At 42.1% G+C, this 19462-nt stretch overlaps 1 protein-coding gene across 1 annotated transcript; it reads right to left on the reverse strand.

Moving 5' to 3' along the window:
• Positions 1 to 942: 942 nt before the first annotated feature.
• On the reverse strand, positions 943 to 19454 carry LOC122967075 (sphingosine kinase 1). The gene is made up of 6 exons (XM_044331494.1): positions 17813 to 19454; positions 16891 to 17451; positions 8938 to 9087; positions 6618 to 6712; positions 6187 to 6302; positions 943 to 4820 (listed from the first exon to the last, which is right to left on the reverse strand). Exons 2-6 carry the CDS (start codon positions 17315 to 17317, stop codon positions 3911 to 3913), a joined length of 1698 nt encoding a protein of 565 aa, XP_044187429.1. The 5' UTR covers positions 17318 to 17451; positions 17813 to 19454; the 3' UTR covers positions 943 to 3910.
• Positions 19455 to 19462: the final 8 nt, after the last annotated feature.

Genomic DNA, 19462 nt, shown 5'->3' on the forward strand with positions numbered 1-19462 from the left:
CAAACATATTATTACTGCAATAATCTCATGAGCCACACACCTTATTGAATGAAATGGTTAGAGAGAAGCACAGAGACCTTGTTTACTGTATGAATATGTTTATTGATCTTTAAAAAAGAAGTCTACAAATTACAGGAAAAATAAAAGGAAATGAGGAATACCTGGTTGTTGACAGCCAGTTTAATGATGGTAGTAACAGCCTTTAAAAACCAGTCAAACTTCTCTTTTTTCAGAGAGCTTCACATATCATGAAGAATAGAGAGTCAGCGTTCATGTTGGTAATGTACTCTGTACAGATCAGAGCTTGGAGCAGCCTCAGTGTCACACTGATGCATACCAACAGACTTTCTTTCACAATGCTAAAACGTGAGAATTTCAAGTGATAATATCATAACACAAAGTTGATGAAAAGAATTTCTTTCTAAAAGACTTCTTGTCTCCTTTTCTCAGTGTGTTTTTCTGTGCACCACGTACTGTATCGGCTGTCTTGGACAATGACTAAGGCACTTTTTAGAGATTTTTGGAAAAAAAAAATTCTCGATTTTCACTTACTTCAAAGTGAAATGCTGCAAATACGTTGCACACCATTTCCAAAACATTTTTTTTTCATTTTTTTTACAGACAGTAAAACACATTCAACCATACTACGTGGATGCCCTGAACTACTGCATTAAAAACCAGTTTATACCACTACATTAAACAACAAAACAACGAATAAAAACATCCGTTACTTTACTTCACTTACTGTAAATCATCGTATTATTTCAGGCTATTGATAAGAGTGGATACAATAGCAAGACACAAATGTTCAAAGAGATTTTGAATAAGTTAGCAGGAAGCTTTGTCATTTCAGTTCATACTGTGACATTTTTAAAAAAAAAAAAATCATGTATAAAATGCCATGACAGTGATGACAAGTATTCATACTTGTGTTTTTTTTTCTTTAAAACTGCTGTTATACTACAGCAGCCAGTGGAATACAACAATTTAACAGTAGAGTACCATAAGTTAACAGTAGTGTAACAACACCCTACGCCAAGATGCTCACATTGATTATTATTTGCAACTGTGTTTATGTAAGTATCAAGTAAATTTCTCTCATGATGAGTTACAATAAGCTGGATGTTGGCTTTCATTCATGAAGATCTGTATGAAGAATGCACTGTCTCCTGCAGCTGAGCTTAATCTACCTTGTAAGACTAATCTACTCATGATCATTATTAAATACGAAAAAGCAGGAAAGAGGTGGCAGTTTGAGGAAATTGCGTTGTATATCATAAGGATATATTTCAGGATAAAACCTTGATTCTATGTCCTTCAGTGATATGAGCAGTCCAGCAGAGGGATCCCTCACACCAGATATCTGCAGCCATGACGAGGCATTTGCATAGCTTATCTATACCCTTATGAGATGCATTTTATACATTTAGTAATGAACAGTGTGTGTGGGCAGCTGCAAAAAAACAGCCTGTAGAACATGAGAATGCATTCAAAGCACCTGGATAACGTCACTGAGGATACAGTATTAGTAGAAGAAGTACATGAATTGTAGCTACGAGTATTATACAGTAAATGTAAGGATGTAAAATCAAGTTATAGGCAAAAATCGGCACTGCAGTGAAGATGGAAACCCAAATATACAGATATTAAGTCAGGTCTACTTCAAGTACATTACAGCTTTATAGTATTTAAGCTCCTTCCAGTGGAAGCCAATCACTTTTTCACAAGATCCAGAAAATGCTTACATTGGCAATGTGTTTTTCAGTTTTGTAAATGTGTTTTCTGAAAGGCTGTTGTGTTTTCTGATATTTAACGTGTCTTTTGGTTCCGTAAATGTGTTTCCGAAATGTCGTCGTGTTTTCTGATTTGTTGATATGTTTTTCGGTTTTGCAAATGTTTTCTGAAATGTTATATTTTCTGATTTTGTAACGCGTTCTTTGGTTTTGTAAATGTGTTTTCTGAAACCATGCGTTTTGCACCTCTGGGCCACCGTAAAAAGCAGCAGAAAAGTAATGTGCGCTATCAGCTCATTGCATCGACTGCGCCGCACTCAGGATGACGACGTTGATTTGCTTATCAAAACCTTGAAAAGCTGATAATCATCATTCCTTTGTACCGCATTCTATGTTTTAGTTTCAGCATAAGAGGTGATTTTGTTGGTCTTTTTTTTTTTTTACCCTGTTGACATTCTGTTTTTTTTTTTTTTTTTGAGAACAGAATTTGTCTTAAAGGTCAGCAAAGACAGCTCACTCTCTACGTGATGATATTCAGATGCTGCATACCTGTGCGTGTAACAGTTCTGGTGTGGTCATCATGACCTGAAATAAACTGATATGAGAGAGAGAGAGAGTGTGTGTGTGTGTGTGTGTGTGTATGTGTGTGTGAGAGAGTGGAAGGTGTTGGGGAGGTGGGGGGGGTGTGGGGGGTTGCTGATGATAATGCTAACATTTGCACTCTCCTCTGCTCCAGTGCACTAATGTTCATCACCACAGCACCAACAAACAGGGGAAAAAGGCCACAGCGGAGCGGAGCAAAGCATGGCTCACATTGATCGCATGATTCTCGATATACAACGCTGACTGACCCAGTGTGAGACCCTGCTCTCTCTGCTTTACGTGTGCTTCAACCACTCTAATACATGTTAAAATGCGTAAGCTCTGAAACTCACTTACAGTACAAGCTTTTGTTTGATTGGAAAAAAAAACAACAACAACTCTATGTAGCAATCTTTTGCAGATGTAAAGCTTAATATTAAGGACACATTAGGTGCTGATGGCTCATTAACCAAGGGAGGGAGAGACAGTACAATCTTAAGATGGCAAGAAGAGAGGGTATCATATGCACAGTAGCAGACCATGCCCCTCCCCCTCACTAAGTGCTGCAGAGATGCAAGGGAACTTGTGTGTGTGTGTGTGTGTGTGTTTGTGTGTGTGAGCATATGTGAGGAGCTGTGCATAAGAGGAGGGGGGATGGGGAAAAGAAAGTGAGAGAGTGTATTTGAGTGTGTGGTTCCTACAGTCTGATGATGGTTGCAGCCAGATGAAGCGGGTTAAGAGAAAGTACAGGACAGGAAATGGATCAGTGGTGGAGGAGTAACCTCAGCTGGCCAAGTTTCTTTTTGCCTGGCCAGCGCTTCATGCATTATCAGCTGGAGGAAGTTTTCTTACACAGAAAGGAGGAAGGGGAGGGGTGGGAGTACTAATGCTTAGTGTGACTAGATCTGGTTTTGTTTGAGATTTTTATATAAACTATGCAAAAGATTAAAGATTTGTCAACATCAAATCCCCAAAGGATTTATATCTCTTCAGTCAGAAAGCTCCTCTTTATCAGACCGAGGGGGAGGCGATGCTGTTGCCCAGGAGGAAGATTGCCGGCCTGGTGTACAATGGTACAAGGGGGCGTGGTTTTTATCGCTGGAGCCCTCCAGGACGGGTAAATGTGCTTGTCTTCACGTGTGTCATGCTTATGAGGTCCGACAGCAGAGTGCACAATGCACTCCTCAGCAACCGCGCCGCGCCGCTATGTGCCAAAGCTCCCCATGCATAATCTCACACATGTACACAAACATACATAAAGATCTCTCTCTCTCTCTCTCTCTCTTATGCACACAATCCCTCCCCATTCCTCTAAGCTGGGACCAGCCAGCAGCAAGAACAACAATCCATGGCTTTGACCCTGAATCGAACACTGAGGGAAAGAGAGGACGGTGAGGGTGGGGGGGGGTGGGGGGGGGGGGGGGTCCATAAAAATAGGACAAGTTGTTTTTGTAGAAAAATAGAGGAATTTCCAGAGGCTGACAAAATGTCTTTGGCACTTCTGAAAACACAGCATACATAAAGAAACTGACACTGAGTGTAAAAGGCCAAACCAGAAAGCTCTACAGCCAGAAAAAGATTAAGATAATCCGAGTTCATCCATATATGAGTCTGGCCAGTCCAGGGTGGATTTGAGCCTGAACAGGCCCATACTCCACCATCTCTCCATCAACAGTGATCATGCCTTGTGGAGAGATGGGCTCCAGCCGCAGGGCCTTCACCTTTTCGTACACCAGGTGTGGGCAGCCGCACGCCAAGTGGGCTCCTTTCTCCATGGCGAGGAAGAGACGCAGGAGGGCAGGCCTGGAGATTCCCGCTGTCACGTAGAACAAGTGAATCATCCCGTCGTCTGCCATCGCATCAGGGACTGTCCACAGGTCCTCGGCCAGGTGAGACTGGTAAATAGCCAGCACCAGGACAAAGTCCTCCTCCTTGACAACAGTCCAGCTCTCAGGGACTGGCTGGTCCAGGCCTGGTAGCAGAGAGTCCACTGGTGCTCTGGTCTTGTCATCGTTCTGAGTTTCAGGTCTTTTGGTGGTGATAGCGTTGTTGGAGGAGTTGGTGATGGTGTTGTAGTTGGAATTTGTGCTGTTGCAATTGTGGCGAGAGTTCTGGTTTGGAGCGGTGTTGGGGATGAGCCGACAGGGGAGGGAGGAGCAGAGTGAGGGGTGCTGAGGTGTGGAGGGCAGCTGGGTAGTCTTGATGTTCCCTTTTGGAAGTTTTGGCACTTCCTTAAAAGGCAAGTACGCTAACCTGCCTTGATAGACTCTGAGGGAGGCCAGGCGCACCAGTGTTCCCATAAGGAAACGGATTGCTCCGACATGGCGGTACTTCTCGCTCTCAATGTCGACGTCAGCCACAAAGCCCCAGGCCAGGGAGAGAAAGGAGAAGACACGCTGCCTAGAGGCCAGGTGGATCGACACCAGGTCCAGGGAGCCAACCAGACCCTTGCACAGCATGAAACCACAGCTCAATAGTAGCTCCTCATTCCATGCTGGGGGTGACCTGAGGAAGATTTATACAAATCAAGAGTCAGAGAGGCAAACATAGCATGACACAACATCACAAGACAGTACTATGGATTAATATATCTGTGTAATAAATGCAATAATCTCTATATATTAATTTTATATATATATTTTTTTACTTTGATACATTTTTGAGCCAAACAAATTACACTAGTTGTGCAATATTCTTTTAATAATTCTTCTAGCTGTTTAAAATCTTAAGGATACAGCTGGTGTTATTTCATATTTTTAGTACCGTCAACAAATCCCACAAAAGTGCCAAAACCAACAATGGATTAAAGCGTCACGCAGTACTTTTAACTTCTCTAACCTCTTTCTTTGGCACTCAGCCCAAGTCTATTCCTTCTTACTGAAGACTCACAAATATATAGTTTAATCTTTAAAAAAGGGTCAGTAACTTCATAAAACAGCTGGGCACTGTAGTTTTTAGCAAAGGTTATTCAAACATGAGAAAATAGAGCATTTGTTGGGGACTATTTTCAGATGCGGATTAATCCATTAATACAAGAGTATTTACAGAATGCTGTGTTTGAGATTATTTTTAAAATAAAATACAGTGCCCATGTTTGTCATAATAAAGGAAAGTGTGCAACGGTGTGTCTCATTTATGTGTTTTTAATGTTTTTTGGACAACCGTGGAGCTCTATGGCACACGGGAATAAGCTATATCAGGTTTTGGCAACCGAGGAAATACTCTTGGTCTTTTTATGAGATTTGTTGACAATAATAAAAATATAACATACCACCAACTTTTTCCTTTAAATATAAGAAATATGTGTGTATGTATGTGTATGTCCGGGTAGAACGAGCTGCATGTGCAGAGATCGCACATTTAGTCCACTGGTTTTGGTCCCTTCTAGGTCTTAACGCATGCCTAAACTTGGACATTTTTTGCCTAAAACCTTTCAAATCTTATATCTAAATGGATTGGTGGTGATGCCACACCTGTGCCCTCGAACAATTCCAGTTTTTTCTTTGCTGTTGTGCTAACAAACAGCCAGTAGAGGGAGATGACACCCTGGGTATGTGCTGGGCCGACTGGTTCCACAGCTGCATTCTGGACTATAATCACTCATAATGTGCCGAGTTTCTAAACCCATTACATCATTCCTTTGAGAGTTATCGGCAGCCTGAAATGACCTCCCGCTGCACAGTGAAGCAGTTCCAGTCTGCCCCTCTGTCTCTCCCCCCTCCTGAGGAGTGATGTGCCCAGTCAGCCTTTGCCATAATTACACAGAAAAGGAGATAAATCATTCTTTTTGGGGCTGAGGAAGGTTTTTCTTTGCTCTTCTTTTGCACCGTTAATCCATGCATTTAAATGACTCATTAATGGACTGACTCACTGAGAGTAGTGGTGGACGGAGGCAGCCAGGGCGTTGCCTGAGCCACCTGGTAGAATCCCCAGAGGGGTCTGGATAGCCTCTTGCCAGTCCTCTCGATCCATTAGACCATTTATCACCTGAATGAACAAGAACAAATACAAAAACAGAAGCAGACCATGGTCCTAAATAGAAAGTATTGTCTCTATATGACAAAAAACATACAAAAAACTTTCTTTTCTTTAATAGCTACAACTTGTGAGTCAAGCACGGGACACACATTTTAGTGCTGGCACTGAGCTCTTTTGTCACATCTGAATGCAAATTAAATTTTTACAGGCCTATTCTGAAAAACGCTAAGAATAGAAACATGAGGGTCTACATCTTTTCCATCAGTGATTGATTGACTGTTGTGTAACTGTGGAACAGCAGTAGGCTGGTTATAGTCAAAGCACCTCAAACAGAAGCCCATCTCCCGACATGATAACCAGGGCGTCCCATTGTGACAGGTCCGCCTTCTTCACCAGCTCCCGTGCGTGGTTCTGGTGCTCTGAAGGACACAAGTAGAAGAGAGAAAAATAAAAGAGGCAAACACGAAAAATGACGACCAAAAAAAAGAAAGAAAAAAAAAAAAAACAGAGAAAGAGAGACATGCTCCCTTTATCGCCAGCCCCTGGGGTAGGATCAGGGAGATTAGGCAGAAAAGAGATTCAATTTCCCCTTATCAGGCCAGACATATCACATTAGCCCGTCCAGTGGCTACTCAACAGCTCCGAGGCAGCTAAGCTGCCCTGCAAACATCTGTGACTGACAAATATCAGCAAGTGTGTGCGTGTGCACTCATTGGATGCATGCGAGTGTTGGTTAATGCGCCGGCGGAGGACTGAACTATTTATGCAGCCTAGATTTATTGGCAGCGTCCTTGAGTTGGTCCCTCTGCAGGGGGTCTCTGCTGGCTCATCCCGCCAACATTAAAGTCTACAGCCGAGACTCCCCAGCGTAGTGGTGCGCGTTTGTGTGTGTAAATGGAAGAGGAAAAGAGATAGATTTAGAGAGAGAGAGAATAAGAGGAAGGCAAGTATTGATATGCAGCCGTCACGAAAGCAACATTTTCCTGCTTCAGTATTGATCAAGTATTGATTGAAGACAGAACTGAAATATGAAAACTTCTCTCCTTTCCTTCCTTTCCCTTTGCTCAACCTCTACCTGTCCCTTTCCCGCCGGCACTGTTTGTTTGCTACTGTACGTGCTGGGGGAGGCTGGAGACGGTGATGCAGTGCTGTGTTGACAGACAGAGGCAGAGGGAGTAAACTGCACTGCACAGCTGACTCAGCACTTGCAGCCTGCCTGGGCTCAGGCTGATGCTTCACTTCCCAGCTACTTCCTTATTCAAGGGTCACTGCCAAACACTAACACGCCAACCTCGACCTGAAGAAAGCGGTGGCATAGTTTTCATACAATAACCTTTCATCATGTTCACTGCTGCTTTGTTGAGTCTTCTTTGAGCTGCACAGATGCTGGCTGATATTTACACTCTGTTAAGGCGATACATGAATACACACTCAGTTTTTTTTTTTTTGGCGGGGTAAATTAAAGTTGTTTCACTTTAAATGCAGCAATTTCCTCCTCATGTCTTACTCTTCTGCCTTCTTCTGAGGTTAACCAGGGTAAAGATAGAAGAAGCTTGGTGCACTGGATGCTTCATACACTATGTAAAAGGTACACGCTGACACAAGAGGCTCCTCCATTGGTACTTGTCCTTCCTCGGGCAAAGGCTCTGTGATACATTCATCAAGGAGCTGTGTGCAGGGTAAGTGGGTTGTGCCAGTTAATCCGCTCATAGTCACATCTGACTGGACACCGTATCCAACCACTAACGCCCTCAGCGACCCATATTCTCCCCCCCATCTCTTCTGTTGCGCTTTGTTCTTTTGGCCTGGGTAGACGTCTGTAATTACGCTGTCTTTTTTCATCACCGTCCAGCTGATGACCTTCCTTTAAGCCCCAGGAGTCCATACACAGAGCCTGCATGCGCATCAGCACTATTTCTGAAATAAACAAACACAGATTCTCCCTCCTTTTACTCCATATTCTCTGTCATATTAAACTTTGCTTTGAGCTGTGGCAGAAATTCAGCTGAAGCGCTACCGAACTGATGCTGGAGGAGACAGCTGATGCCTACCTAATTGTTGATCCTGTCTGTGCTGGGGTTGGAGTGGAGGGTAAAGGGTAAATGATGCCCTTTACGTTTTTTTTTTCATTGGCATTCAAGCCTTCCCTGGTTCCCTTGCTGATCCTTGGTATTCAGGGAGAGGTTACTTGGAGTTCAGAACCACAGATGACAGTAACCAACACACGACACAGTTTAAGGTCACAAAAAGCCACCAGCAACTCATGCAGAATGTGAAGCAGTTGGGGTGACTGAAATGACTTGAATCAGTGTGCTCGAGTGCATGCAGATGTATGTGTGTGTGTGCGTGTGTGTGTGTGTACATACTCATGTTTGCTGAGCGTGTGCCCTGTACATTTTTGATCACACAAATGATGCATAATCACTGCAGAGATTAAACTTTGTTCATGCCAACTTAAGTGTGCGTGAGTGTGTGTTAGAGGCAGCTAGCATGGCCTACTTCTCAGTGTAATTGTCCTATCCTGAGATTGAAGGTTTAATCCCTTCAACATCATTTCACATCAAGGTGATCTTGAGAAGAGTGTCATCTAAATGCATGAGGAAACATATTTGTGTGTGTGTGTGTGTGTATGAGCGGTACCGACCTGTGATGACGAGTGTGTAGGGGACAGCGGCCTCGGTGAGCATGCCCTGCACGTGGCCAGTGAAGAGCTGTAGAGCCTGGCCGCGTCCGCTGTGAGGGTTCACCAGTATCATGACTCTGCAAGGACGACGCACCTCCGTGTACACCACACCTGAGAGAGACACGGAGAGAGAGGGAGATGATTGTGAGTGAAGGCAAGGATAGAGATGAAGCAAGAAGACAAGAAGAGGTCTTATGCATGATCAAATATGTCAAAGAATGTATAAGGACAGCCTCGTCCCTTGGGCTATCTGTGGCACAGAAATGCACTATGAAAAAAAAACAGCACACGAAACAGTAAAGTCATAGGCTGTGACAGCATTCAGATAGACGATGCTTAATGTTAATGTGACGTGCTTCTTTTTTTCAGAGAGGTCTTGCAGATGACTCTCACTCGGGATCGTACCGATTATTAATAGAAGTTCCGTGACATTTTATTCATCCCCATGAGGTAATCCTCCTGTTGCTCGCGTCTCTCAAGGGAATACACAGTAATGGAGTGACTGTACTTCATTACCCAGGGGTTGGTAGGCATTCAGCATCTTGCTCAAGGGCACTTTTGCAAGATGGATGTTTGCTGACTTACCCAGTTTCAAACTGCTTCCGTGCTGTTTATAGTGGTATATTAAATGCAGTTTAATATTCAAGTGATAATATATAATATGACAATGGATTATGTAATGGATGAAAAAAGTAACGATTTAAAGACAGGAAAGAGGAAAAGTGTGTTATTAAAACAAGACTAAGAGATCACAACCATGGTTGAAGCTCTGTGAGGCTGTATTTGAGCTAAATGCTAACATTTAGCATTTTTAGCAGGTATAATGTTTGACATGTTAGCATGCTAACATTAGCAAATTACCACTAAACAGAGTTTACAGTTGTGGCTGATGGAAATGTCATTAGTTAGGAATTAGGAATTGTCAAGTATTGGACAAATTAAAATTTTGAACTTATGATGGCCCTAGATGAAAAGTCAGGAGAATCACCAAAGTTATTACAAATTCTCCTGTGGGTCACATGAATATCTGAGCCAAAGTTCATGATAATCCATCCAATGGTTGATGATTTTTCCCTCAGAATCACAAATATGAATCTCATGGTGGTGCCAGAGGAAAAGGCATCCTCTCAGGAACATGAATGTCTTTACAAACCAACTTTCATGGCATTCCATCAGACATCAGTCATTGAGATATTTCAGACTGGACCAAATGGATTGACTGACAGACTGACATTAGGCTTAAAAAAAAGGAATATATGGATGAAATCAAAGAAACAAATCAAAGATAGGAAGAGAGAAAAAAGAGAGGAGAATGTTGCTTGTGCACGATGTGTCTGTTAAGAGTAACGGCAAGTAAAGCATGTTATTAATAAAATCTGTTGTAATGAGTTATTTGTTTCACCACAAATAGTTACTGGATTCTTTTTCAATCCATATTTATGTGCAGGATTAGCCACTGGCTGGCCCTACAAGGATCTGTAGCAAGAATGAACTTTTAAAAGTGAATTTGGAGAGAAGCTGTGCCTCTCTGGAGGGTGGATTTTGCAGCAGATGCCCTTGACCTTTACAGCAGAGACAGACTCACCAGACACCATATCAAATGAATCAGAGAACAATAAAAAAAATAAAAATAAAAAAAAACATTCCATTTTGGGGTGAGGAGGACAGAAAGTTCAGTATCAGTATAGTCTTTCCACCATAATGATTTGGCTGCAGGTGTTGCTGACATTTGGCATCTGGCTGACAAAATTATCAGAAGAAGAAAACGCACGGGAGGTTAAATTCCATCACCTCTTTCCTATAAAGTCAGTGAATCAACAGAGATGCAGTCATTTCCGCCAGTTTGGTGCTGATAGAGCAACTATACACAAAACAGTATTGACTCACTGACATCTGTCTACTCTAAGTGTTTTTCTTCCTGACGGTGCGGAGCCTCAATTTCCAACACTGAGACCTGTGATGTAATGCTGCCGCTGCCTCCCTCTAACTCAATTGGCTCATGTTGATAGGACACGAGTTATGAAAGAGAAAAGAGGTGTGAACCACGCAGGAAGAGTGAGGAGAGAGCGCGAAAACACACAGGCACATGCCAAACTCTGCCTCCATTCACCCACACAGGGTCACCGTTGTTTTGTATCAGAGCACAATGTGGCTTTCAGACACAAAAGGCCCTCTCCACACTTCCAGAATATCAGCTACAATAGTGGAAACTGGCTTTTGACAGTGAAAGAGCTTTAGAATCAGGTTTTGCACTCAAGTGTGCCGAGCTGAATGGCTTAATAAACCAACACAGATGCCCCTCAAAAGGTCAAACCTGAAATTAGGGCTTATATCGATATCGTGATATGAGACTAGATATCGTCTCAGGTTTTGGATATCTTAATATCGTGATATTGCATAAGTGTTGTCTTTTCCTGGTTTTAAAAGCAGCATTACAGTAAAGTGATGTAATTTTCTGAACTTACCAGACTATTATAGCTGTTCTATTATTTGCCTTTACCCACTTAGTCATTATATCCACATTACTGATGATTATTTATAAAAAATCTCATTGTGTATTTTGTGAAAGCGCTAATAGTCATCCCTACAATACGGTTGCAAAATCAATATCGAAGTATTTGGTCAAAAATATTGTGATATTTTGCCCAGCCCTACCTAATGCTGAAATCCTTGTTTCTCAAAACAAATACAGCATCTTCTTCTGGCATCATTCACTGGAATTCATTACACCTAAAACACAGATGTTCGTCTCTCTCGTCCTGCATCTTCAGCATCCTGATTCCAGATCTCTAAATCTCTGCCAACATGTCTGATTTATTCGAGCGATTCAAGTAGAATAATGAATAATGAAATATCAGTTCAGTCTAATTATCATGCTGCAGCTTCACACTCATCTCGCACTTGTCATATAACAGAATTTACTTATTAACTCAGTTGCGTTAAAGCTGCATTAGGCGAGTTGAACAAACAAAATACAAAACCTTCCGCTTCTCTCTCTGCTGCCTTGTATCATTCCGCCAGCAGCCTTCCCCTCCAGGCTCCCTCCGCCTCTTTTCACAGCCTGTTCCCCGGTGCACAGTCACACCAGCCTGGCAGCGGTGGCATGAAGCTCGAGGCGGTTATAGAGAACCTGCAGTGGCAACAGGCAGCCTGGCTGACCCTGGAGGAGAAGCTCTGGCAGGCGGAGAAGTGTAGGCAGTTGTTGCCAATGCTGGAATAGAAACTTTTTTTCCAGGATTTTCCGCCATTGAATCAGACTTGCACCATTTGAAGGGAAGTGACTGCGCATGTGCATTTGTAGACCAGCCAATAGGAACGCCCTCTCTCCAAAATGACCCATGATTGGCCTAAAGTCTCTCATCACGGGCTAGATTTTCTAAAGCCTGAATGCAGAGACAAGAGGAGGTGCAGAAGTCTAGTTTTCTCTCAAACCACTTGAATTACAATATGCTGAAAGGTTATCATGGAATTTTTGCCCGATGATGCAAAAAAAAAAAACAACCCAAAAAACTGCCTACCCCAACTTTAAATAACTTAGAGGGTGGGAAACATAATCCCAATATAAAACCTGACTTTACACACTGTCCACATTAAGATAACATAATGTGGCCTTATGTAACTCTTTTGCATTCATTTGCATTCATTGATTATGAACTGCTGATTATGAACAGCCAGTTGCCGGTTTAATAGGTGCAGTTTAATATATAGCATAGCAATAAATTCTGCCTTCATGAGGTGATTGAAAGGTTTTTCTAATCTACTCACACACACATAAAAATAAGGTGGAAAACAAGTGTTAGAAACACTCAATCACACACTACAATTACATTGACAACAGCACACCTCCAAAACGACAAGAAAGTTGAATCAACTCTAAAACTTTTAACAAAAACTGAACATTATAACCCTCACGACGGTCAGTCTGTCAACTGAGTGCAAATATTAAGACTGCAACTAATGATTTTTTCATTATTGATTAATCTGTTGATTGTTTTCGATTAGTCTTTTATATAAAACGTTAGAAAATGGTGAAAAATGATGATCACCATTTCCAAAGTGCCCAAGCTGACGTCCTCAAATGTCTTCTTTTGTCCTGACCAACAGTCCATAACCCAAAAGTATTTGGTTTACTATCATAGAGGACTAAATAAATCAGAAAATATTCACATTTGAGAAGCTGGAATCAGAGAACTTGGACATGTTTTCTCTGTCAATTGACTGACCGATTAATCGACTACTTGTTGTGGATCTAGTAAATATTACATTCGATATTAAATTGCAGCCATTACTCTCACTGTGTAAAGTGTAGAAGGAGCCAAATCTGGAGATTGTTAATGATCATTCACTTTGCACAGGACATTGAATAGTTTCAACATCAGTGGCATGTTTGATTTACTGTCATAATACTTTATATGCAAGTTATAAACTGCATATAAAATCAGAGAGCAAATGTTTCTGCTTGAATATGCACTATGAAACTATGAAGCTCATATATAGGTTATAGTTTAAATGATTTAAAGTATTTTAAACTTTACAACCAAAAAGACTCAAAATATCAAGGCAGCTCAATATTATATTGATAAATTTATGCTTCGATTTCCATTATTGTTGAATGCCCTAAATTCTCTTGAAAACGCCTTTTTCCCAGACATTCCTCCTCGGCCGTGTATGTGTGTGTGGTAGAGAGAGGGGCAGAAAGATAGATGCAGCATATGAGTGTGAGAAATTGAGTGTATTGGAAATAGGTCTGTGATGTGATGTCAGATTCCTGTGGGCACATCCTACCCTGTCACACTGGCAAGCAAACTTGAAACTGCAGTGGGTGTATTTCACAGTTACAAGTGTGTAAACACACATGCAGGCAGACAGGCGACAGATAGACTGGATGTGTCAATGTGTCAGTGCTAACAAGTGCTGAGGTGACAGAGAGGAGTTACTTTATCATCTCGTTGCCACAAGTGTATCGCTGTGCAGATTTTTTTTTTAAAAAAAAAGCTAAATAAAGATGAGATTTGCCATGCTGCAGTACAGGTGGGATTTGTTAAAAAATATGTAGCTTTTCAAAAAACATTTTGGATCAGAGACAAATATTTGGGCTTTTCCAATGAAAGCTGGCTTCTTGAGGAGTGACGCTATATTCAGACTGCAAACAAGCTGCATTCCAAGGTTGGGTGAGTGTTTGCTGGAGAGGAGGGGAAGAGGTTGAAAGAGCATAAACACCACTGCCCACTGAGGCATCACCAGACTGGGAGGGGAGGGAGGGGATGGGGGGTGGGGGTAAGCGTTGACAGGCCATCAGAGCCGTGTGTCACAGAGGAGGAGACGAAGCCTCCGGGGGGACCGAGATGCTGGTTGGGGTGAGAGGTTGTCTAGTGACGCAGTCAGCTCTTGTCTCCTTCACCCAGGAAGCCACAGCAGCTTCAGCTGAGCCCCAGGGAGGAGATATCACACACCTGACCCTGCCACTGCTGCGGAAAAAAACACAGTTGTTGATTTTTGTGAGATCTGAACATACCGCTCCCTCTTTCCTCCCTTCCTTCTCTTTAGCACGCTCCAATTTGTTACCCCGACACACACACACACACACACACACACACTTGGTGCAAGGATCATGCTCGCACTGGCACTGGAGTAGCTTGAAGGAATTTGCACATTGTAAGGGTGTATTGGGGCAGAAGTTTGGAAAAAAAATTAGGACAATGAACAATGCTATCGCAACAGTGTTGCACCAATGGAATCAAAATAATTCTACAATGTATAAATGTGAAATCTGTCACTGGCCTCCAACCAGATGTTTGATAAGCAGAAAATGATACAGCCAGTAGCAATGAAGACAGTAACCATCATCTCAATTCTTTGCTCCTTTGCATGCAATCTAACTGTGGAGCCTTTAAGCAGACCATTAGCGTGTGCAGGACTGTATCATAGTGTATGCACTTCATTATTTACGGCTCATTCATTCCACTGAGCCTGCGATAGAGAGTAAAAACCCAAGTGAGACTATCAGTGTGACAGATTTCTACACACAAACTAAATTAGAGTGAATTAGTTAAGTTACAACCTCACTGCAAGCCACTAGAAAAGGAGCAAACTACACTTTCACATATTAAATTTTGTCTTTACACTTTTCACTTCAGCTCTCTGACTAAACACAAATCTTGCGCCGCAGTTGCACTTTTAATCCAACCTTTCTATCTGCAATGCCAGATGAGATGACATGCAATTAACTTAGGGGTAAATGCACTATGAGGGATTAGTGAATCACACTGACTTTCATACACCCTCTACGACGAGGCAGTAAAGCCACACGTTCTGCCGCATCTATTAACACAACATTACTCATTTAAAACACATAATATATTCTGTTAAATACAGTATTATTGGCTGACCTGGATCTGGAATGCTAAAACAAGCTTATACATTAATGATGTGATCACATCAGTGGAGTGAAGAGGCAAAAAAAAAGGGAAAAGACAAAAAAAAAAAGGACTACGCTACAAACTGTTAGATGGTTCATTAGTAGTGTGTGATTTGAAATCCTCCCAAGCTGGAGCTCTTTGATGAGTCCAGTAAGAGAACAGTGACAGTTACCTCTCCGGTTACCATCTGCCTGCCTACCTGCCCACCATACAGGGCTGAAACCCAAACTCCTGCTGGCTGCAGACCAGAGGGATCACACAGAGCCCAGTCAGTCTCTCTCTGTGTTTGCAGTGTACACCTGGAGGCTGCTACCAGGAGGGCGACCTCATTCCTTATCCCTCTGCTAACACTTTCCTCCATCTTTGGCAACCAACATTCCGAATTAGTCACTGCCAAGTCAAATATCCGCTTTTTTTCGTTTGAACTGCGCTGGCTGCCCAGGAGTGCATGCCTGCTTTATATATCAAACAGTTAAATATTTCTGTATGGGGGAAAGGATATTACCTGACCTGACATGCTGGATTCAGAATTTGTACCCCCATGTGACAGTTTTACTTCGTCGTCACAAAGTATCACCACATCCTCCCTAATGAGTGATGGGGGTAATTAGCTGTGTAAACACTTCTTATAGCGTATTCATGTTAATTACTTCTCACTGTATACCAGGGTGAAGCACAGAGGAAGCTAATGAGATCAGAAGACAAAGGAACCTGAGGACAGCTTGCATTTTAAACAGAGGAAGACATGACGAGACCTAATTAGACATAGCTGCTGCTCAGCAGGATGAAAAACGGGCTTTGTTTTGATGTGATTTTCCACCCATCAACAATAAATTCTCAGTGGGAATTTTTACGGAGCAGAGATAATGAAGCCTGAGCAGCGGCTACACTCTGTGCTGACAGAGGATCAGTTGAAAATCTAACTACTTAAGTGATCAGTTTTGTGAGTTTGTGTGTGCATGTTTGCGTGTGCATTTGCAGTAAGCTCCAGATCCAGAATGATCACTCACATGGTCTGTGTGGATGAATGAGGCAGCTGTAGTTGCTGCAGGCAGGTGGATCTCCTTTCATGGCAGGTAGAGCAGGTTAGTGAGAGCAGAAGGAATGTGTGCAGCCTCTCTGCCAAACCTGTTTTTTTGGTAAAAAAGGAAGGTGCACTATGGTTGAAGTAACATGTGGGGCTTTTTGAGAGGGAAGTCAGTCTACTTAGCCTACTGTTACAGGTTGACCTCGCTGAAGGAATGTTGGAGAAAGACATAGAAGAAGAAGTAAAATCACTGTGATGACCATCAAAATATTCAAATACCACTGTGGTGCTTATAGTGACCAACCTTATTGTAGCCTACTTTGTGATATTTTTCATATCCACAGAAAAATAATATGTGATAGCCCACTCAGATTGATATAGTCTATATGCCTTTTGTAATATTAAGTTGCGTGTTTAAATTAATTTAAGGGGGCTTGAAAATGTGACCCATGTCCCCACACTGCTCACCTTCTCTCCGGGGTGCCTGCATCACAGAGGCATCTCTGATGGCATGAGCCCACCTCTCAGCCTCCTGGAGGTTGGCGAGCGGGTCCTGGACCAGCGCGACCCGAAAGCACTGCTCCACTCGCTGCCGGGCCACTCCGGCGCTCATCCACCGTCTTTTGAACGGGTAGAAATAGGCTGTAAAGTAGGCGCCGACGTCCGCGCTGTCCGGCCCTCGGTACGCCCGGCAGCCGACACAGTCGGTCAAGTTAAGAACCATCTTAGTCCGGCCGGGTGACGAGGAGATCTTCTGGATGGTCAGGGCGCTCTCCGTCAGGCTCACTGAGTACCGGACCCTGTCGTTGAGCATGTCGGTGAACTCCCCGTACAGCACGCCCACGAACCCGTTCCGCTGGCGGGATGGGTCCGGTTCAGAGGCGTCTTTCTCCATCCCGGACGGAGAGTGCGACGCGTCCCGCAGGCCAGTGTGCGGATGGCGGTGCGGTGCAGACTCTGAACACTACCAGCCTGCTGTGGGACCCTTTGAGCTTGGTAACAACAGCTTTCCTAGTTCAGAGTCTCTCCCTAGTGACAGAAACAGGAATGGCAGTGATGGAGCTGGAGGAGGAGAGCGCACTGTCCTGTCTGTAATTGCGCCTCTCTGTGCAACCTGAAACCAGCTCATCTACATGTTCGCTACTCAACTACAGTAGGACGTCAGTTTCAAGCTTATGATTATTTGCAAATATGCAGATTTTATCAAGTGGACACCAACACAATGAGACATCTGCTTAAGACAAGGAACACAGGGTTTACTTGAAAATAGCCATGTTTAAAAGCCATGATTACGATTCATCTAATTTCAGATTTTTGAAATACATAGGTTTTTGGAGCATGAAAGCTCATTCTTGACCTTGGAAATAGTCTTAACTCAAGGTCCACTTACCAGATTCTTTTCTTGGGCTGTCAACCACATCTCAGGGTCTTCATCAGCCGATGGTGTTCGCTCATTCACCCACGACAGGAGACTGAAATGCAGTCGAAAGCTCTGGATAAATGGTGCTTACGCTAGGATTGTTTTGTAAAACTGTTTTTGCTTTGTTTTTTGTTTTTTATGAGTAACTTTATAAGGGACTGTAGTTCTGGTGTTTGACTTGCTGCTTTGTTATACATAATAACATAAAACCAAATTTCTGGAGGCTAGTGCATGAGATATTTATGGGTTTGTCCATCTTTGATGTGGAAAGTGGACATACAGTTCTCTTTTTGATTGAAAATGAAGTGATGTATCAGTGTGCTTTATGGTAATGGCATCTCTTATTCTTATTTGACCTTTTATTGCCCTTTTGTTTCACCAGGAAAAGTACAGGAAAGCAAGCATGAATGTATTTTGCTTCATCTAAGTCAGAAAATTTTCCATCACATCATTAATCCATTAAATATTTAGATTCGCTGTCGGCTCATGCCCCCTAAATGTCCTCCAGGAGAGATCAGATATGTTCAAATTATTTGTGGAATAAGATCCCAACCAAGCCTCAGTTATTAATTTCCTTGAAAATAAGTTTAGAGGCTGGTAAACTTTGCATATCTCTGCATCAAAGCAGACCTGACAGTAATTCATTCATTTTGATTTACTGAGGCACTGAAATAAACATATTATGTATCATTAATAACTATAACTACTAGGAACCATTCCTCCTCTTGACATATCTGACATCATGTTTATGACATTTGACATGAATTGGCATGCTGACATATTTGTGATCAAACTGCAGAAAAGTTTGCAGACACTGACTTGTGATTTGACCAGCTTCTGTAAGACATGACAAGACATTTGATGAGTGAATACCTAACAAGGCTGTTCAACACTAATTAAGTCAACTTGCAATTTCAAGGCAGCCAAGAGTTTCACATAGTATTTTGTGAGTGTCTTGGCCAGGATAGCAGCACCACATGGACCGTGAACCTTAGAGGTTACCAAACATATAATACGGACTTAAAATTAATCAGACAAAATGTGAAGAGAATCAAGGATCACAAAACATGTAAGATCCACAGTAGGCCTATCGAATAAGATTGGTAAAACAAAACATCGATAAATACACCAAAAAATATATACTATAATGAATGTCAGAAATTAGTGAAAAATTCCAGTTTCCTAAAGACCAAGTTGATGGTTTCAAATATCTTGTTTTGTCCAACCAGCAGTCCAAAACTCCCAAATTATGAATTTACTATTGTATTAGACAAAACAAAACACAAAACAGCAGTAAAAAAACACAAATCCTCACAACTGAGAGGCTAAAACTGGGTTATGTTTGGTATTTCTGTTGAAAAGTGACTCAAACGAATAATAAGTTATCAAATAGTTGACGATCAATTCTCTGTCGATCGACTAAATTATAAATTGACCAATTGTTTTAACTCTAACCGTTACGTTAGATTTTCTTTCATAATAACGTATATATTGTATACACTTATCATTAAACTGAAGAGCAATTCCATCTCAGTTTAAAACTTTCTGTTTGAGACAGAAAAAAATGTACAAGTTAAACTTTTTCCACACCCAGTCAGAAATCACGTGGGATGTGACGTT

The sequence above is a fragment of the Thunnus albacares genome, chromosome 17 (assembly GCF_914725855.1).
Source record: "Thunnus albacares chromosome 17, fThuAlb1.1, whole genome shotgun sequence".
In the NCBI taxonomy this organism is placed as follows: Eukaryota; Metazoa; Chordata; class Actinopteri; order Scombriformes; family Scombridae; genus Thunnus; species Thunnus albacares.